The sequence below is a fragment of the Rattus norvegicus genome, chromosome 7 (assembly GCF_036323735.1).
Source record: "Rattus norvegicus strain BN/NHsdMcwi chromosome 7, GRCr8, whole genome shotgun sequence".
Classification (NCBI taxonomy): domain Eukaryota; kingdom Metazoa; phylum Chordata; class Mammalia; order Rodentia; family Muridae; genus Rattus; species Rattus norvegicus.
In genome coordinates, this window is record NC_086025.1 from 100,459,741 (window position 1) to 100,481,588 (window position 21,848).

Consider the following 21,848-nt stretch of genomic DNA (forward strand, 5'->3'; position numbering starts at 1 on the left):
GATACAGCTAGACAAGTGAGGGGACTCATGGGGTGTTTTCTCTGCACCGCTTTCTCAATTCCTGTTTTTGTAGAATGGCTATCTTGTCTTGTCTGGAGTCGATAATGATGACAGTACTGGCCAGTGACAGTCATCTTGGCTCTTTGACTCATCTACTGTTCCTCTAAAATCTATTAGAACAGGCTAAAGAATAAGCCCATCTGTGTCCTCTCCTTCTGATATTGTTCCTATTACTATTGTCCTGGGCACTTCATGGATACTCAGCATGGATCATGCCATGTGGCATTAGGAAGGATGAAGGATGGCAGGCATGGCATGGCAGTGGTGTCCGTCTGCAGCTCGCCAGTAGCCATAGCAATCTAAAGCTGTCCAAGGTCAAATGGTTTGCTGCTTACCTGCTACTATCAGCAGAGCAGAACCCCTTAATGTAGGTATGCTCCTGGCTCCCCTCTTTTTCCCAGTGTTGCTTTATTGTTTGATTAGTTACTTCCTAACTCTGTATCATGTACCTACAGCAAAACTAGAAGTGATTTCTCAGGATAGTCCTAGTCATAAACTGTTTCCTTAGGTAACTCAACAAATATGTACCTATACTCATAGAAACTGAAGGAGTGACATTTCTTAAATATTATCAATAGACACATACTCTAGAATCTTTACATGGGGCTGCAGTGGACTGATGGAGGGTATTCTATTTGGGAGATGATTACTAACAGATACCAAAGAGGAAATGGATTATTTCTAAGCTGAAGTCTTGAAAATGTTTTGAAATTCTAAGAACAAGGCTATTATGATGTCTTCCCATGAGAAGGGCATTCATGGTAAGGGAATGTTGAGGGTGTTGGGCCTCACAGCAACATATTTTAAGATTGTCTAATAAGACCAGCCTCCAGCTCTGCAGTCCTGACTTGCAGACACCATCAGTTCTAAGAGGCGGGGACAGTACGCAGTGCATGGGATGCAGCGTCTGTGTAGAACAAGCAGACACTCACAGGGAGAAGGGGGCTGAGAAGACTGAGGGATGAGTTTCCAAAAGAGAGGAAGAAGCCGCCTTCCCCAAGATCTCTAAAGCCCTTAAAGCCATAGTCATGTTCTGCTGATCAGACTCCCTGGGGCATCTTTGTGCAGAAGTTGCTGGAATTAGCCTCATAATAGAATGACTCCCAGCAGCAACAAGACTTGTACTGGGATCTGGAAACAGCTGGATGCCTGGCTGGTGATAAGGCTACTGTGTTCAGCTTCCTGACACTGTCCCAGGAAGATTTTGGCACCATTCTGCCCCAGCACCCTCATCTCATGAGCAGCCATGCCAAAGTTACTGGCCAGTCACCTCTGGACATTTTAAACAGTACAGAACGAGGCTCAACTCCATAGCAGGACTGTTATCACGCTTACTGAAATCCCACCTCATGCTCTCCTAGATGTCTTCTCATACCTCGATGTTCCACTTCCTCATGACAAGATTTTATTGTCAGAAGAAAAGCAAGCTTGAAGTTGACTTTGATGTTATTTAAGTCACTGATGCACAATCAGAACCAGCTGGATAGGTGTAAAATTATCAGTCAGGGTCAGCTCAGCATGCACCGATCCATGACTAATCAGACCAGAAATGGGAAGCTGTGGAAAAAGCCTAGACTGACATGAAACTGTAATGCTAATCATCTCTGTTAGACTGGAGCAGTGCTTCTCCACCTAACACTTGCGACCTTTATACACACTTCCTCAAGCTATGGTGGTCCCAACCATAAAATTACTTTTGTTGATACTTAATAATTGTAATCTTGTTACTGTTATGAATCATAATGTAAATATCTGTTCTTAGTCTTAGCACAGACTTAGTCTTGGTCTTAGGCAACCCCTATGAAGGAATCATTCAACCCCAAAGGGATCACAGCCTATAGACTTAGAATCATTGGACTATTAAGACAACTGTCCCTTCAAAGTCAAAATTAAGTTGCGTAATGCTTATAATTTGCTCTAGTAAAGTTTGTCTCAATCATGAATCTGTGGGATTAATAAAAACATACAAAAGTAAAAAAAATCATTGGACTAAAGAACAGTTCACCAAATATAGTTTGAGCATCAGTAGGAATATTAATAGTAGATATTTATATGGAGAAATTTTATAGCTTACAACATCTTTTCATACCTGTGATTTCATTTGATGGTCACAAAAATTCTCTGAATTATTGCTTAGATTATCTAAAAACACTTGTACTGTTTACTGGAAGCTTGGTACACATAAGCCCTTTAATGCTGCCTTAAAACTTCCTCCTAACAAATATGTAAGTAAGGTATTTTTCTCACCCTTACTTTAAACCCAAAGTAACTGAAGCCTTGGGGCTTTAATTCACTAAGGTTGTACATAGCTCATCTGTGAGGATTAACCTCATAACCCATGCTCCCAATGCATCTCTAGTGACATTGTCACATACCTATTTAAGAGATGGGGAATGAGAAGAATTTAGCAAGAACCCCAACCTGAAAGTCTATTTGTGAATTAGTCTTCCCATATCTCTTCAAAATAACAATAACTTATACTTGCTTTCATCTGACAGATTTAAAGGTATAGACTTCAAGGATATAACAAATATGGAGGGCAAAAGTATGCATGTTCTTCTTATAGAGTCCACCATAACCTTAGCTAGCAAGAGACCACAAGACTACTCAGGGTAGCATTTGAAGTAAGGATCTGCTTGAGTAAGTAGCTCAGGCCATCAGTGCCCTCATCCTGGTGGGAACTGGGCTCAGACCTTGAGATGAGGAAGTGAACTCTGCCAGCAAAGTGCCAAGCCCATGTGAACAAACAGACTATGAGTTCAGAATGTCCCAAATAGGCATGGGAAGCCAGAGCCACAGGGATGAAAAGACTGTCTCCCTCAATCATTCTATCTCCTGTAGTGTGTAGAGACCCCTGTTAGAGCAGCATATTGTCTCTACCCACTCTAGGTAACTTCTGCCTCTCTGTCCAACATCTCTTCCAGTCTCTTAGACAGGTCATTACAGCTGTGGACTGTTCCAACAGGCTCCCAGCTGGTTATTCTATATTCCCAAAGTCTATTGTCCCATCAGGCCATGCTCTACACTTATACTTCCTAGGGCAGACAAGGTCTTGAGTCTTGAGTCTTCTTGTTAAGAGGAAGACATGCAGATCTCAGACCCCAACTGTAAAACTAAGAAAAGGTACTTCTTCTACAAAGCTACCCATAAGTGACATGTGGCTAGGCCTTCCTAAAAAATTATTAAAAACTGAACAATGACAAAAAGTATTGAACCATAGTTTAATCTCTCCCCTGCCACCCATGAACCCAGCTGTCCTTTTCTCCCCATAGTCTCAGGGACTGCTAGACGGCTGGACTCAGGAATGTGATAGGGAGAAGCAGGAAAGATCCTTTGAAATTCTTGTTCTGAATCAATTGTGAAGGGCTATGAGGACCATGTATGTGGAGAAAGTGCTCTTTGGCAGCAGTGGAGGCAGGCTCTGGGGCTGTACCTTAAATTCTCTTTATGATGGGGTACAGATCCCACCTCAGAAATTACTAGGATGGCATTTTTCAAGAGTGACACCTTGGTCTGGAAAGCCAGTAATTTTAACTACCATGCACTTAAGTGGATTCTGACAGTCAGAGGGTGACAAAGCCAATTAAACATGACATGTTTAACAGATGGCAAAAGGTGTTCTGTCAGGTCTTTGAGACATAGAGGAAAGGAAATAGGTCCAAATCCCATACTAATCTTCCAAACAAAAGGAATGTCCAAAAAGGGGTTACTGGGGTCTTTGAGGTTTCTGTTGGAGCCTGTCCCCTCACCCGGACCCTGTTCCTATGGGGTTTTGTTCTACCTCACCACTCATTTCCCTATGAAGTGCTCTTCAGGGTCCTTAGCCATACCATTTACTTGTAGCTTTATTTATGTGACAAGTACAAATGACTGTGGTCCCATGGCAAAGATCAGTCATACTATAATGTGGAATCAGCTTTTAAAATATCACCTAAATGCCTTTCTAGTTGCATCGGCAATGATATTTTATGGACAACACTGTTGGAATTATAAGGAGCTGGTGAAACTCTACAGCTGACCCTTTATGAATGAATGGATAGAGGGCTCTGGGAATTGGCAAAGTTGAAATATCTAAGCAATCTTGGGGTGGGGGCAGGTAATAGGGTGAAGAGTTGGAACAGACTGCCTATCAATCTCACCTGGATTCTGCCATCTACTGAAACAGTGCATTGTCATGGAAAAGCACACTGGAATCACAATACTTGGGTTTCATCCTCTTCTGCTGGGTACCAGGAAGCTATTAAACATCTTTGATGCTCTTCCTCAATCTATGGAAATTCTAGAGACGATGTGAGGCATACACAGAACATAAAAATAAGCAATGTTTGCTTCTCTCCTAAGGAAGGTGTGGGGTATTTAGAAGAGGCTCTGTAGATAATGGATCTGTACTGAGCAGAATGCAGAGAGGTTGTAAACATTTGCCAAGAGACTTCAGAGGACAGTGTTCTCTGTCTTTGTGCCTTCCCAGTCTACAGTCATGAGTCTTCTTTACAGAGCCCCATTTAAGTCTGTCTTGCATCATGCACTCCTGACTGACACAGGGGAAGAAAGATCCCCATATCATCTTCCCACTCTCTGACAACCCTTATAAATTTCTTCCTTATTGGCTGCCACCTGTCAGTCACTCATAATGAGAATGAGAATTCACGAAGTGCTATGCTAAGGTGGGACTGTAGTGGGAAGTGGTAGATCATGGGGGAAGCTAAAAGCTTTTTAACTTGGGTTGTTATTACAAGTCTCAAGATCTCATACACCTCATTTTCCCCTTCTGGACTGTGTTCTCCCAATCTGTAAAGTGGGTAGGGTTACTAATATGCAGAGGGTTGTTGCAGAGATCACAGAATAAAAATGTACAGAAATTAGTGTCCCAGCTTTTAAGAGGCCACTCACGAAGGCTGAATGCCTTTCACTTTCCACATGAATATATGCATATGTACATGTACACTTAGTCACCTTCAAATTCTACTTGCAAAAGTGCCCTTGGTTTTGTCTTGCATCAGTTACCACTCCGTTCCTGTTAGGAGGACCACAGTAGATCACTATCATCTGACAGGCAAGGGACACTGAGCAATAGCAAGCCATACCTTGGCTCTTCCCACTCAAGTTCCACAGCCTAAGTAAAAACCAAGAAGTCTGATTTCAAAGAGGAAGAAAAGTGAAATGATCTATGATTTTACAGATTATAGTTTCAATATGGAAGTTACATTAACTATTGTCAGTACTCGTGTTAAGGTTTTGACAAAACTGAAATGCTCAGACTTCAGTAAGACTCATGGTCCCAGAATCAGGCAAAGGGATGACTCCAGGTTAAAGGCATACAAGAGAACGTTAACACAGACTTAGACGGGAACCATCTTTGAAAGTCTCTTTGCTACAGTTTCTAGGTCTGTCTCCAGGTTCTCCTTACCTCTCAGAAGCATGCTCCAATTTCAAAGTCCTTGGAATTCAGTGATAGGCTCAGGCTTGGTTGGATTTCCAGGAAAAGAAGGATATAAAGCAGTGGACATGCTCTCTGGCTCTGATCTCTACTCAGAATCTCTGGACCACCAAGCAGGCTGGGCTGGGTTCCTGCCTCAGATGCTTCCTCCAGCTCCTCCAGCTCCTCCAGCCCCTCCAGCCCCTCCAGCTCCTCCAGCTCCTCTAGCGCTAAGAGTATCAAGCAGAATCCTGCCCTTTGTCCCAGTTCACTTCTGCCCTGCATGTCTATATTAAATGGGTATTTTACACACAGCTCTAGCCAGTGGTAGAAAAATCACTTAGTTGTTCTGCCTTCAGTCATCCACATCCCCGAGGCACTCATCATATTCAGTCATTGCTCAAAGGTCTGCTGTGTGCTCAAGCCATTTCAATGTGACCATGTACAGATGTAGGCAGTGATATTCCTAAACACTTAGAATAGTCTGTCCAAAATCCCCAAGGATGTCTAGCTATAGAAGCCTGCCTTGCACCCTAGGGTTCGTGGTGACCCCTCTCACTTGGCTGACATTGACTTGTCTTCAAATCTTACTTCTCAACATCTTCTATGCAGAGTCCTCTCCTCCTCCTAGAAAGCTCACCTTATTCCCCATCCATTCTGTGTGTTGGCTCCTTCCTATATAGCTCTTTACAAGGATGCTAAGATCTTTAGAGCCCAGTTTTTTTCTTCAACATTCCCAACCTATCTGCCATCCTTGACGCTCTCTAGTAGTAGTTACCTGCCAGTGCCCCTTTCTGCTCATTTTCTCTAAGTTCTCTCAAGTCCTGCCTTTCTGCAGAGTTCTCCAGGCATACAGGTGCCCAGCCCTCCATCCCTGGAGTTCTCAATGCATAAGAATTCTAGCCTTTGTCCTGACCCCAATAGCATAGGGTCACTCTGGTGTGCAGACTGGTAAGCACAGTGTGTACTTTGAAAACCCTTATGTCTGACCACAGCTTGAGGACATAAGACAGGACATAAGACACTCTAGATAAAATCAGACTCAAAATACTTTTAGGTGGATCCTTCTTCAGTAGCAAATGATGGTTGAATTCACTGGAGTCTGTAACCCAGTGGGAGCTGGCAGTGCTCCTCAGTGTTACAGTGCTGTGGAGTCACATATATGCTTCCTCTCAGCAAGAAGCTGGATCACACATTGCTTTGTGGGAAAGAAACCAATAGTTAATACCACTCCTAATGATAATTAGCATTCACATTCACTGTCGGCTGATTACAGTATGAGGCTCTTTTGCATCATTGTCCCGTATCATCTTTGGAATTGTTGATCACACAGCTCTTCCATGGAAGTTGGGAAATGACAAAATAGCAGTCCTCACGGGAACCAAAACCCCAGTCTGTCTGTTTCTAAGGCAGGGTCTTCCTACCGGGTGTTGGCCCTGCTTTTCACAGAGAGAGGCAGGGAACAAGGCACAGACAAGCCTGCTAATGCATAGTGGGTAGAGTGTGGAAGTGTAGCTGGCTGCCTGGGATGTATCTCATGTTTGTCCCTTCCCTGCTGTGAGATGTGGGGTGCACAACTTCACTTCTGCCAACTTCCTGACACGTCTAGGGTGAGGATTCATGGGCTGTTCTGAATATGTTGCACAGAAGTGCACCTAACTCCTCTGTTTGGTTTTTGTTGTTGTTGTTGTTGTTGTTGTTGTTGTTGTTGTTGTTCTTTTGTCTCTTTCTGAGCTGAGGCTGTCACAGCCCATGCAAGCCTGGCGCTGACTGGTGAGGAGGTGGGTATGAGTTTCCCATCTTTTCCTTTCCTTCTACCTCACAGAAAGAATGCAAGGAGAACTGAGGCATAGGAAGGAGATAGAGGGGGTTTCTCAGGACTCTCTTCCTGCATAAGAACATTGATCTCTTAAGGCAAGGCCAATCAGGGCACACCTGGGACAGCAAGATTTCCACACACGCCCCCCAAAAAAATGTGCCTCTGCTGCCTTGCCAGATAATAACTTCTTCAAGGACAGTGTAAGAGGGAGTCCTCTTGGGCACACTGAAGGCACAATTTCTGAATGACACCATCAGAGAGACAGTGTTGGAATTCTGGTCCTGTCCCTTTCCTCTAAGATCAGGTATTTTTGTTGTTTTTTTCTTTTTCCTTTTTTTTTTTTTGACCCAGTCTCTGTTCCTCAAGGACCACCAGCTGTAGATCCTAACAAATGCCCCCAAATGAGAACAGCCTGTTTAACTGTTGATTTTCCACAAAGAGCAAGGTTTCAAAAAGATTGATCACAACAATAAAAGAGAGGAAAGTTCTCTAAGCTATCTTACAGTGTCAGTGAAACCCACGCCTTTACCCACTTCCTCTGCATATCAAGAACTCCTGCTATTTATAGCTAGCAGAAATATTGAAAACATCAGAGGCCCACCCTGAAATCCTCTTGTCCTCAGGCATTCCTGTAGGCTACTGGTTATCAATCTATGGGTCATGACCTTTGGCAGGACAATCAAACAACCCTTTCATAAGGGTTACTTAAAAACATCCTAGCAGGAATTTACATTACTATTCATAACAGTAGCAAAATTATAATTCTAAAGTAGCAGTAACAATAATTTTATAGTTGGGGATACCACAAGAGGAGCTGTATTAAGGGGTAGCAGCATTAAGAAGGCTGAGAACCATTGCTGTAGGAAGGTTGACAACCAGGACTGGTCCACTTGACACCACCACACCCCTGCACTTTGCAGCACAGAATGCTGTGCTGCGGAGTGAATAACTCTAGTGTGAGTAACATTCTGTTACAAGAACATAGCAAGTGGTTTTTAAAAGCAGCTAACCACTTGGTGTTACAAAAATAAATCAAGGGTGTAAAACTAACACTCATGTTATGTTACGAAGGTCACTGTACTCTAAGCCCTGGCTGGCTGTAAGTTTGACCTGCACCTCTGTTGCTTCTCATGAGGAGTCTAGTGGATCCTCTCTTGTTTGTAGATGCTAATGCTTAGAGGAGTCTGTCATGCACATCTTGCAGGAGGCACCATCAGGCTGAGTTTAGTGTATAGAACACAGTAAAAGACAAACCCCCTTTATGCTGCCTCACACTATCTTGTGTCTGCAGCCCAGGCTCTGTCCTTATCTGTACCATTCAGTGATATAGGAAAGTGCCTTGGTCATCAAGCTATATATAGCTACTAGGTCTTCAGTCCTCCTCCTGCCCACCCTATGTACTTTCCTGTTCCTCCGATGAGCTTCCCACTGCTTGCTTGGCCTCAGGCTCTGGTCACAGGTCCCTCTAAGGACTAAGAACCAGCCATCAATATGGGATAGGTATAACATTCTCCCATCAGGAGCCTCCCAGGCATGTGTGAGAGTCTGCCTCACAGTAGCTGAGTGTGTGACCATTGTGCTCAGGTCCCTGGTGTGCCACTTATTAACAATGGGCTTCTCAGAGAAGTTGGCCACTTGTGCTAGAAAACTAATCTCAAGTGTACAGTCCTCATATTCATGCTAAGTAGCCTTCAGAGCCTCAGTGACAGAATTGCTGAGCTCTAGGTGCTCCCATCTGGTGGTATGTCTGACCAGGCACCAACTTCTCAGTCTCTTATATACATACCTCTTTGTAACCTGGAATGATGGTGTCTTCTAGGGAGCCTCTATTTTCACATTCAAGTACATCTGAGAATCAGGAAACCTTACTACTTAAGGAGCTCCCTGGAGAGGAGGTAGATAAAGCTGTACTTTGCATAGTGCTTTTACCAGAAACTTTTCCAGTCCATACTCAGAACTATCACCCTTGACCTCAATATACTTCTTTAGCATGCACAGCAAGACTGGCACCTCCCTTCACAAATAAGGAAACCAAGTTTTGCACTGACTTGTTCAAGTTTACACAGAAAGCTGTTATGTGCAGGTCAACCCTGACATTCATACATGTTGCATATCAAAGGATCCCATGTGTCTGCGTATGGGAGAAGCTACAGAACTCTGCTAAGACCCAAGAGTCCTAAGCCACAGTTAAATCTGTACAGATTGTCAGTCCAACCCCAGCTCTTTTTTTTTTTTCAGGGAGGCTCAGCATTGTCACCGGCTGCAATTATCAGCCCAGATAGGGCCCAACAGCAAGCTGCAGCCTTGGCAAAGGAGGTTGGATGCCCTAACTCATCCGTCCAGGAAGTGGTCTCCTGCTTCCGCCAGAAGCCTGCCAACATTCTCAATGAAGCTCAGACCAAGGTGGGTGCTGCTTTGCAGGTTGGGGAAGGATAATCTCTTGTTTTTACAAACGGAAGTCCAAGGTCTATCAAGGAAGTGTGATGATCTTCTCCACCAATATTCACCCAATGAATGACCAACTAAAGATAAAAGTGTCTCCTGTGTCCCAGTCTTTGCAGGAGCCACAGGCTACAAAGAACATATAAGACTGCTGATGGGAGATTGTTCCTCAGTCATTTGGATGTCTTATGTATAGAGTGGAACCTATAATGGTTACATAGAGTTGAGAGATGAAATGAAATAGAACTTGAGAAGGGTCACATCCAATGCTAGAACCATAGAGGCACAAAGTTAAGTCAGAGATCCTTAGATCAACAGCTGTGCATCTCTTTCTACCAGTAATGACCTTGCTTTTAGCCTGGGTCTCTGGCTGCCTCTGACGTTGGCAAAGAAAGCATGAGCAGGCTTGATCCTCATAACAAATCTGGACCCTAAGATGTAGATTCAGTCTTGTCCTCATCTTCTCCTATATGGGCTATGCTGTTTAGTGTCACCTGCTACAGATACTGACTTTAAGCCCTTCCTCTACTTCCTGTTCCTCCTGGAAACCTCTTGTTGCTTCAGCCAATAGGCTCTGGAAAGGTCTCTTGGGGGCTAAGCATTGCTGAGGAGAGATTGGCTGCCTAGCCACTGTCCCTGTCACAGGAGGTCTTACTTGCCTGTTGTCCTATTCATTTGACCCTTGCTTTCCATTAGAGCCCAGCTGGAGTTAGAACTTGAACATTCATGTTTTAGATCCCACTAAGCAAGACAATGTAGAGTCTTGCAAAAGGCGGACATCATAAGGCACTAAGAGGCAGAGTTATGGGGCTCCAGAGATTAAGAAGGACCAGGTTCCATCTTGCTGAGTTCCTTTCACAGAGGCCTTTCTGGTCTCTGTCCCTGTTTAGGACCATTAGCTAGCTCTTGGCTACAATTGTCAATTTCAGCTGCATAGCCAACACTAAGATTGTGGTTTTCTTAAAGGAAACTAAAATGCATGCAAGTAATGGCCTTCTTTCTCACCCTGCAGCTCCTGGCTGTGAGTGGCCCTTTCCACTACTGGGGTCCTGTGGTCGATGGCCAGTACCTACGTGAACTTCCTTCCAGACGGTTGAAGAGGCCTCTGCCAGTGAAGGTGGATCTGCTCATAGGAGGTTCTCAGGACGATGGGCTTATCAACAGGGCAAAGGCTGTGAAGGTAGGTAAAGGGAGGCCTCTGCAGCCTCCTGCTGGAATACTAAGTCAGGAACTACTGACTATTCTTCTGGCTGATGGAGGACTGTGTACCAAGGATACAGGAGCCGGAAGGTAGTCATGGGGGAAGCTGGGTTCAGAACTAAGACATTTACAAGAGGTGACTAAAGCCTACAAATTGCTGCTGGGAATCAATCACTGCAAAGAGCTTAGAGCAGAAGCTGAACAGGGCTTCTCAGCCACAGGGACACCTTGCCACAAGCAAAAAGTACAGCTCTTTCACAGCATGTGTGCAGGGATATTTTTCACAGTGTTAATTGTTGCAGGAAAAAGTGGGAAGAAACCCAGATGTCTGGTTGACTAAATTAAGATACACTCCAGCTGCTAAATATTATGCAGCTATTAAAAGCATGAGCTCAGTCTCTCGACTTGCTTGAGGGATGCTTGTGGTAGGCAGCTAAGGAGAAAGCAAAAATGTAGAGAAAATGGAGCTGAGTTACCACTCATGTTTAAGAAGCAAGTCTATACATGTATGCACATGTATATATTTGTGTGTTTCTTCATGAAAAGATCACAGTGTGGACAGATAAACCAAGTAGTTAACATGACTGCCTCGGGAGTTGTAAAACAGAATGGCTTAATGTCTGCTGCTGCTCTCTCCACAAATAGGATAAATTACACAGAATATAACTTTTTCCTTGAAATATTTCTCTGTGAGAGAGGACATGTTGTCTTTGGGTAAGAGACCCTATCCTCACGATGCTTGCTCTGGAAACATACTGAATAATCATCCTGTCTCTTAGTCATTAAAGGAGGAAGAGGTACTATCAGAGTCTCACCTTACGGGTCATCTCAGATAGGGAGTATGGGTAAGTGAGGGCCACCCTAGCAGGTGCTTCTTACACTACCTTCAGTAGTTCCCAACTAGTGACAAAAGTAGCCTCCTGCTGGTAGATATGGGCTACAATGGATCAGACTTAGCCCACGTCCAATTCCTCAATTATGCTAGCCAAGCATAAGAAGGCTGCTTGGCTCTGTGGCTGCCAGGGGCTCACCCTCCCTAGCACCATCCCAGTGGTGTTTTAGGAACTTTCTGTCATTGCCCACAGACTACAGGACCAGGAATCCTTCCCCAGTGCAGTATTTCAATTCTCCTTGAGTTATCCAAGGTGTAGGCAAAATTCCCTTTGTTCACTCAGAAAGGAACATGGTAACATATGGCAGGGAGGCTCACTGCTGAACCAGCCCTGCTGGGAAAGTCTGCATGCCCTGGAGGCCAGTGCACATGTTTGTGTTTCTTCAGGCCCCACCCACTGGGAGTAGGCCTTGGTACATTGCTCACTGTCAACCCTTTCTGTCTCTCTGGTCACCCATTTCGGACTTGCTGAGTTCTTGTATACTATTGTGTCTGGTGATTATACCTGGTCACTGCTTGCCTAGAAGATGGAGTGGAAGAACCAATGTTTGATAGAAAGTCAGAGCCCCGCTCTCTATACCAGTCCCTAATCAGAGGGGGCATATACCTCCAGCCTAGCTATCCATTCAGACTTTCCCCCACTTGAGCCCAGACTGCTGATCATCTTGACTCAGATGCCTATAGCTCTTCATCCTTAGTTTCTAAGGAGCTTCTAGGGCCACTTGTATCCACACTCAAACTCACATACCCACCACAGTCCTCCCAGCGGACTCCTATTCTCAGGCTTAGCAACAGTGGCTCAAGATTCGCCTCACTTTCTCTTAACCTGCAAGGCTTCTATCAGCCAGTCTTCTCTCCAGGAGTCAGAGCTGTATCTTGACAGTAGCCCCCAGAGATCTGTTTAATGGAATCTGAATTACTCCCTTCTGTGCCCTCCCTGGTCACCTTGAATGGCCATAGTAATTCCATATCTTTGGTGTTCCTTAGCTAGGCTTAAGGATGTAACATGTGCAGTTTCCTCTCCTAGAACATGTTGTTCTCTCTCCTCAAGCTCCAAAGGTCTTATTTTATTTGGTATCCCTTCTGAGACCCTAAACATGAAATCACCATGTCTAGCTGAGCAGGGCACACAGCATGAGTATACAAAAGCGCCTACTTGCTAGTGAAAGTAGACCGGTCATTTATGGCATTCCAGGTGCAGGGCTGGTTATGGTGGACATCACTACCAATTGGATTCCTGCCCTCTAAGAAGGTAATGTTCAGATCAGAACATCGACAATTAACAAGCCAAACATGTAGAAATGGATATGCACATGCTCTTTGGAGAGGTGAGCATCACATCCCTGACGACAAAAGGTAGGGTGAGGATCATTACCCATAGTGCCACTGCACCTGAGTGACAAATGATCGAGAACAAAACAAATCCCGCCCCTTGGCCTCCTTTCAAAAGAACAAGCAAAAGTCCTGGATGTCTTCTGACTGCAGTCTGAAGCATTTGCATTCCCCAAACTTGAGACTTAGTTTCTCTATCTGCAAATTGGGAGAATTACCAAGGAGATCCTGCTGAATATGCCCAGAGGACATAAACACACTCCGCTGTCAAGAAAATAGTTGGACCTGAATAAATGATAGATATTTTTATACTTAACTCCTTAGTAGAATAGTTAATGACCCTGCTTCTAAGAAGAAATACAAAGGACTTATACCCACTGAATAATCTGACCTCAGGCCAGTTTTCCAAATCACAGCAAAAGTGCACATAGATGCTAAAACAGATACACACATTTCTTCCTCACAGCAGTTGTAGAAATGGCAGCTGGAGGCCAGCCCACAAACACACACCATCCAGGGAAGGAATAGGTGCCTCCTAACCCTCATTCAGACCTCAGGACCAACCATCCCCTCAGCACAGACCACCAAATACCCTTAGACCAAAGAGGGAGGGTGGAAAGGACTTCATCAAATCCTGAAGACTCTCACCCCGGTCACCCAGGCCACTATTGTCCCCCCAAGGATTTCTCATTACACCCAGAGACATACCTGCAGAGCATGGGGGCCACAAAGATGACTGGAAAGGTAGAAAGCCTCCGCTCGCTTAGAAGGATCTTATTTCGGAAGTCGAAGCATTCTATTGAAATTCTTCACTGGTCTCTGAGATGAGGAGTTAGCCCCCTCCCTTCTCCTGACTGCTGAAGTTGACAGTCTGTCTGCATTAACCAAGACTAAATTTGCATTATCAAAAGCAGTTTTGTTCCAAGATTCACAGTTCTGATTCTCCTCCAAGCATCTCTGAGGAAGACAAGAAAATCCCAAAGCTTAGTGTTGCTTTCTTGTGCCCTGGGCTTGGCTAGAAGTTGGCCTCATTGAAGAGCAGGTGCAGTGGGGGCCTGTGGGGGGGGTGTCTGAGAGTTGGAAAGCTGCACCTGGCAGCCAAGTTGCTGGCATGAGCCCTAGTACAGCAGTATCAAATCCTTGCAAGTAGCTCGTAGTAAGAGGCGGATGCAGGAATCCTCAGTGTGTGTGTGTGTGTGTGTGTGTGTGTGTGTGTGTGTGTGTGTGTGTAAGAGACAGAGAGAGAGACAGGGAGAGAGAGAGAGACAGACAAACAGACAGACAGACAGACACATACAGAGAAGAGAGAGGGGGTATTTCTTGAAAAGAGGTACCACTACCCCAAATTCTCATGCTACGTCTGACCTAGGAAGACATGAATGGGAGAATGAATGTCAATTCCTAGTTTTGACCATGTGGCTTAGACAAGCTGCTTAGCTAGTCAGTGCTGAGGAGATTATAGCTTCTAGGTAGCATAGTGAGCCGTCTGCCTTCTGCACATCTAAGAATGGAGACTGCTCTCACCAGGAAGGGACTGTGGGGCTCCGGCTCCAGGATGCCCTACCTAACATTTTGTGACCTTCCCATCCTCACTGAGACCGAGAACCTCAGAGCCTGATACTCCATGTCTCCTCATCTAGTGCTTCAAAGGTTCTCCCTGGAGTTAAGACAAGTGGACTTACTACCCCTAAAATATTTAAAAAATGTTTAATGACTGTTGACATAGAGTGCAAGTCAAACTAGAATCACTAGTATATTGTCATTACAGCATCGTCATATTTTCTCCTGTAATTTTTAAAAGAAAATAATAGGAGAATATTTTGTTAGTCACTTGACACTAATTCTGCCACATCTGATAGAAGGTTGGCCATTGTCACATAGCTCTGTAGTAAGTACTGAACACTGGTTCCTGTGTGATTCATGTAAGCACCACCATGTTTTATTAAATACCCCATTGCTGAGGTCTTCTAGGCTTTGGGAGAAAGTTCTGAGCACCCAGACAGAACTCCTGACTTGAAGAGCTCCCTCAGATAAGAAACAATGATGCATAAATAAGTACACTAGCCGTTTTAGGTCTTGAGAGGTGCCCTAGAGAAAGCAGAGCCAGAGGGCTACAAAAGAAACAGTAGAAAGGGAGACACACTTTAGAAGTGGACAATGACAACCTAACAGAGGGGTCTTTTGGGTTGAAACCTGCATGGGAAAAAGAGACAACCATAGAATATGGACATCTGAAGATAAACGGGAGAGATATAGAAGCCAGAATGGGAATGGGCTATCTGGCAGACAAGGAAGGACATAACCTAGGGAACCTGAAGAATATTAGAGGAAGCAGAGGAAGGAGTTTAAGGAAAGGGAAGGAGGGAAGGAGGGACGGAGGGAGGGAGGGAGGGAGGGAGAGAGAGAGAGAACGGCAATGTTGGGAGATTCCAGTGTATGTTCAAGCAGTGAATTCTTGTGTTAAATACCCCTTACAAAATAAAAACACAAGCATTCTAGCAGCCAATCAAGACCTCAATGAGGGTTGGGTAATAAGGAAGCAGGGGCCCAGACTATGGTGCTGTGCACATGCAAGGAGCTCTGAATCCTTTCAGGAAGAACCTGAGAGATCATCTGATCTGGGTGCCGCTTGATTGATATATGGACTGTGAGCTGTAAGATCAAGAGAAATCCAGAAAGGTTTAGTGCCACAAAGGCCCAGAAAGAGTTCCCAAAAAGAAGTGAAGGCAAATGCTGCTGGAAGTGAAACAGCATGGGGTCAGCTTGCAGTCATAGTGCCTGCCCTGCATGGACCCTGAACCACTGGATAAAGAACAGTCAGATAAATGAAGGTCATGAAGGTTGAACAGAGGACATGCCTCTCTGTCTCCTGAAGCCAACTTGGACAGGACACAGGGACCTGATAGAGCACTTCGCTCATTTGTGAATCTCTCCAACCCAACCATACTCGATCTCAGGTCAACTCACATCAGGCTCATCTTGAATCTTCCATTTCTAACAGGCAATAGGTCAGTCTTCAGGTTTTGTCCACCCAATAGACAAAAGATCCTCAGAAGCTCTAGAGCAGCGATCACAACTCCTTAGAAGGTGTACCCTTTCATAGGGGTTGCTTAAGACCATCAGAAAGCACAGATGTCTACATTATTATTTATAATGGTAGCAAAATTACAGTTATGACATAGCAATGAAAATAATTTTATAGTTGGGGAGGTCCCTGCAACTTGAGGAACTGTATTAAAAGGTCACTGCATCAGAAAAGTTGAGAAGCAATGCTCTAGAGAACCATGGGCACCTGAACTCAGGCAAGCTCTGAAGCCCTCGAGATTCTCCTATAGGAATCCTGCTGTGCTCTCTTACTCCTCCGACTAGCAGTGGCTTAACAACCCTGCAGAACCTTGTGAGGATCCAGTGTGCAAATAGATATAGATTAAGAGCTTTCTGAGTCCTGCCCAACAGGAGAGTATGGTATGCTCCATACTTTGACTGAAAAGGTGAGGAGGTGGGTAACTCTCAGAACTGGCATGTGGAGCGCAATTGGGGGGGGGTCCAAGACAGGAGGAAGCAGATAGAAGTATCAAATAATGAATCCAGTCTACCTCACTAGGTTGAAAGCATGGCAGGAAGATGCCTCTAGGTAAGCAAGAGTACATACAGAGGAAGGACATTCATTGGTTATGCATGGCTGGTGGCTTTCAGGAGGTGAGGACATCTGGATAGAAGGCCTGAGACTTGGGCTGGAAGTAAATTTAAACCTTCCTAATTTGGTCCTGCTCCTCTGCAGCACAGGTAGGCTGAGCGTCTTATCAAGAATCTTCACACCCCTATTGAAGGAATCAGAGAAAGAACTGGAAGAGCTTGAAGGGGCTCGAGACCCCAAAAGTACAACAATGCCAAGCAACCAGAGCTTCCAGGGACTAAGCCACTACCTAAAGACTATACATGGACTGACCCTGGACTCTGACTCCATAGGTAGCAATGAATATCCTAGTAAGAGCACCAGTGGAAGGGGAAGCCCTGGGTCCTGCTAAGACTGAACCCACAGTGAACTAGTCTATGGGGGGAGGGCGGCAATGGGGGGAGGGTTGGGAGGCGAACACCCATAAGGAAGGGGAGGGGGGAGGGGGATGTTTGCCCGGAAACCGGGAAAGGGAATAACACTCGAAATGTATATAAGAAATACTCAAGTTAATAAAAAAAAATAAATAAATGAACATTAAACTTAAAAAAAAAAAAAAAAGAATCTTCACACGTACATCAGCAAGGGAAAGCCACTTCTTTCACTTTGCACAGTACTCCCCTATACGACTGGTGGAACACAGGGGCTTGGTATCTGGCCCTCTCTGGCGCTCCCTCATGTTAGCAAGTGGAGGTAAACAATTCCTTCCAAGTGTCCATGGATTCCACTGTGGTTGTACATCACCTAGGGCCTCAGAACAAAGTCTTCCTCACCACCATTTCTGCATAAGTTCAGGGGATTGCAAAACACAGAGACAGAGAGTGGCTATCAGGGTTTTCTCCTTCCCTACTCCTCACTGCCTATGCTGAGGACTGGGATCTCAGCCAACAGACCAGGGAATTTGACATTTTTCCATAGTTCAGCTATCAATACTTACACAGTCCTTCAGATATTCATTGTATCCACACAAAGAAGAGAAGATAAGTGAAAGAAAGGAGCCTTCCTCCATGTAGCCAGACACATGAGGCTTTTTGTATTCTGTGGTAATGTGGTATAGGACCTTTAGGTTTTCTCCTTTAGTTTTCTCATTGAAGGTAGTCAAACCGACAGTTAATACAAGTTTGTCTCTTTTATTAAGTGCCCTATGTCATAACTTGACCAGGGTGTTTTAGGCTATCATTGTGAATTCTCAAGTCAACACTGCAACCTAGATTCCAGTTAACACCAATTTGCACATGAGGAACACAAGGATTGGTAAGGTTACAGGACAAGTCAAAGCCACAATACTGGGGAATGAGAAGGATTGGGAACCAAGCTTGGATTTCTGGCTCCAGGCAGGTCCTTGTGCTAGAACTTCTTAGGTGCTCTTAACTGGCATCACACATAGACACACAACTTGGCCGTGGGATTCTATAGGTGACTGCCCAGGTGCCTTAATCCTCTCTGAAGCAAAGGAGAGCTGGGACAACACCATTCTCTGCACTTTAAAGATGTCAGGGTCAGAAAAAATGAAATCATTCTTCCAAGGCCTCTCATATCTGGCAGTAGATACTTGAACCCTCATATTGATTCCCAATTCAGTGTTGTCAGTGCCCTGGGCCATGCACCATGTGTTGACTTCCTCCCATCCTAGTGGTCCTGTGTTTTTAGTGTAACTCTGGCTCTTGGTTGTTAGAGCTACAGAATGAATGGCTGCCCCCATGTACGATAAGGCCTGGGCTAAATACCAACCCATGCTGACCTTCTGTATGATGGCCCTAAGGAGGCACAGACTCCCCTAGCTTAGAATTGGAGCAGGAAGTAAGGTGATGCCACATCCAGCACTGGGCTCCTGGAACACAATTGGGAAATACTCAACATCAAGCTGTAAGTGACAGGAGATATGGGACAGGTTTGGTAGCCATTTTATTATGAGCTATTTCGGCAATCAGAATCATTGAGAATCATTCAATTGAGTTACCCCAGACCTTTGGAACTCAGAAAATCATCATGATAGACAGCAGGTGAGTAGGTGAAAACCATTATTATTAGCCTAGAATAAATGAAGGATAACTCTCACATAGCAAAGGTAAAAGCAAGGTGGGTACATGCTATTTGTGTGATTTATTTGGGGGTCTATGAGACAATGTGATATATAGATGAGTCTTTCTTTACTGTGACCTTGGACTCTGGCCGTGGCTATGTGGAAGCTGATTAGGCCATGTATGCTCATGCACACATGACATGCCTAGTGGATATTGGTACATGTAATTATTTCTTTCTAAAACATATGTGAAGATTAAAGAAACATGGCCCTTTTGCAATGCCAGTCCCTCTGGTCATCCTCACTGTCTCCTGATGTTGGTTTTCTATGACTGGGACATGTCTTTGATCGATCATCTCATGGGTGGACATGCCAGGCTTCCCATCAGCAGGGTTGCTTAGAATGTCCCACAAATGGGAACATGCACGTTAGCTCACCAATATACAGCTCCTAACGCCCTGAATCTGGATCCCTGTATTGGAGGAGATTGTTGGGCAGTGTAAACACACCAAGGTCTGCCAAAAAGTGGGGTGGGTCATGGTATACAGGAGCTCCTGGAAACATGGAAGCATGTGCATCTGGAGCCTGGCTGGGAATCAGGCTTCTCGGCCACATTCCCAGACCTACACCCCAAATGACCTGCATCTTCTGCCCTTCCTCTCTAGAAAGGAGGAAACCGAGGCCAGAAGCTGAGTTGCTCCCCATCCCATAGTGTACTCAGCTGCAAGGCAAGAACAGGACAGCAGGGTGAGAGGGAGAAGCAGGGTTTGTTGCTCCTGGGCAGATAGGCAACCCTTCAACCCAGCAGTGTACCTTCTCTGACTTTCCTTCCTAAGGAGGCCTGGTCCCATCCTCATCCATGTACCCCTGCCCATTCTAAACCTGCTCTGTGAGGCTTTGGACATCCTTTTATGCGTCCCTGTCTCTCACCAACCAGGACGAAGCCCAGCAGACAGGAAGCTTGGCCTTATGGTCCTAGCTTCCCAGGTCGCGCAGAGTTGGCCCCAGAAGAGTATGTTCTTATGACAACACTGTCTGTTCACACTTTGAGTGACTGTAGTGGTACGTAGGGTGGAACAAAATGTTTCGCATTCCATTCACAGGTTACTCAAGCTAGCTAAACCTAGCCATATAAAACCAGAAAAAGGCAGAAGTGTGGCTCAGTATCAGATTGCTATTCAGACTAGGTTGAAGTGTGATTTCCTGCATGTTCTCTTAACCCTAATGGGAGGCATTCTCATTCCAGATGGGCAAATGGATGGCACTGCCAGGTAGAACCAATTGTTTAAGGTAACACAGTAAAAAAGCAGTGAGGCTGGGACAAATACTGTGTTTTGCTCCTTCTCAGAAAGAAAATCCTAGACTAATATTTGAAGAGCACAATGAGTACCTTTCAGGATACAATTGGGAAATTTAACCTTTTTCAATCCTTCCTTCCTCCCTTCCTTCCTCCTTTCCTTCTGCTCTCCTTCCCTCCCTCCCTCTCTCTGTCACTCCCTTCCTCCCTCCCCCTTTTCAAAGCAATTTGAAGAAAGCCAAGGCCGAACCAACAGTAAAACAGCCTTTTACCAGGCACTGCAGAATTCACTAGGCGGTGAGGACTCAGACGCCCGCATCCTTGCTGCTGCCATATGGTATTACTCCCTGGAGCACTCCACAGATGACTATGCCTCCTTCTCTCGGGCACTGGAGAATGCCACCCGGTAAGCTAGGCCCACCAAGCAAGCCAAGGCCACTCAATAAGCCAGTTCATGAAGGATGCAAATCCTCTGCCTGTTGTGGGTGAGGGTTCAGAGGCTGATTATTAGATCCTGAAGGAGTCACTGAGACCCCCAGGACTTGCAGTCCCAGGTGTCTTCAGCACCACTTTCTCAATCCACCACACATAGCTACCCCCTGATAAGCTCTCAGAGCACATGGGAGAGTGGCACATGCACTTTCACTCACACATGTACCTCCATACACACATGAACAGGCATTTAAAGGAGATGTGTGTTTGGCTTCAGTGAATTAATGACACACAAGGAAAGGGGGATGGTACGGGGCATCCCTTCCTTTATAGTGCTATAAGAAAGGAATGCTGGGGGCAGTACAGCTTTGGGAGCAAGTCATTAACTTTTGCAGGGTGAGAACGAAGCATGCTTCTCAAGAAGGAAGTGTGAACAATGAGTGGACATAGCAGAAAGGCGTATCAACAGTGGGCAACAGGACCCCAAGGAAAGTGCTCATACAGGCATTGGGAGTCCTGGGCTTATCCTGCTTGGGGAAGGAAAAATAAAACTTTCTTAGTGGGTCTCCATTCCACACCCCAGAGTGGACTCTGGTTACATGTGGAGGTGAATGCAGAGCTACAGACATGCCTATACTTCTGGGACCTGTGTCAGATGTTGATGCTCTGGAGAGATTCAAACTTACCAGGGACCTCATGACTTGAGATACATCACTATAGACACATTTCAAATTGTGGCCTGCCATAAACCAGAGCCACACTTCTATCACTGTGGCTAATGGAGAAAGCTGGAGAGCACCCTGCAGGGATGAGCAGATCTTTGGGGTAAAGACCTGGTGGGTGGTGACTACCTGTGGGAAACCCTTGCCTGACTCAACCCTCACCCCATCAGAGTTATGTAACTGAACTTCCTTCTCTGTCCTTTCCCCAGGGACTACTTTATCATCTGTCCCATTGTCAACATGGCCAGCCTCTGGGCAAGGAGAACCCGTGGAAATGTCTTCATGTACCATGTCCCCGAAAGCTATGGCCATGGCAGGTAAGGTGACCTTGTAGCTATAGCAAGTGTAGGTAGAGAAGGCTGTTTGGCAAGGGCCCTTGTCACTACCACAATCTACAGAGAAGAGAAAGAAGGCAGGACAAGGCACAAGCTGTTTCTCTGGGAAGTGGGTCAGGGCTTGGCCATGTTTTGCCTTGGTTTGATCATCTCAAATAAGGCAGTAGTAATGAAAATTTTTCTCCATGATGTTGCTGCCTAG

The 21,848-nt window shown here is 45.2% G+C and overlaps 2 protein-coding genes across 4 annotated transcripts in view; one reads left to right on the top strand and one right to left on the bottom strand.

Annotated features, from left to right (window-relative positions):
- The window catches only part of Sla (src-like adaptor), a 50,374-nt gene extending 36,274 nt beyond the window's left edge, over positions 1-14,100 (bottom strand). The window contains exon 1 of one of the 2 annotated variants that reach the window (XM_039079357.2): positions 13,870-14,100. Coding sequence is in view for 1 of the 2 variants with exons in the window: in NM_178097.3 (NP_835198.2) it covers positions 13,870-13,880 (11 nt within the window). In the remaining variant the exon portion in view is untranslated. The remainder of the gene's footprint in view (positions 1-13,869) is intronic. The other variant, NM_178097.3, reaches the window with a different exon arrangement.
- Positions 1-21,848, top strand: part of Tg (thyroglobulin) — a 184,898-nt gene that overhangs the window by 152,392 nt on the left and 10,658 nt on the right. For both annotated transcript variants that reach the window (NM_030988.2, NM_001270783.1), the window contains 4 exons: positions 9,534-9,698; positions 10,750-10,917; positions 20,382-20,563; positions 21,521-21,628. In NM_030988.2, coding sequence (NP_112250.2) covers positions 9,534-9,698; positions 10,750-10,917; positions 20,382-20,563; positions 21,521-21,628 — 623 coding nt within the window. The remainder of the gene's footprint in view (positions 1-9,533; positions 9,699-10,749; positions 10,918-20,381; positions 20,564-21,520; positions 21,629-21,848) is intronic.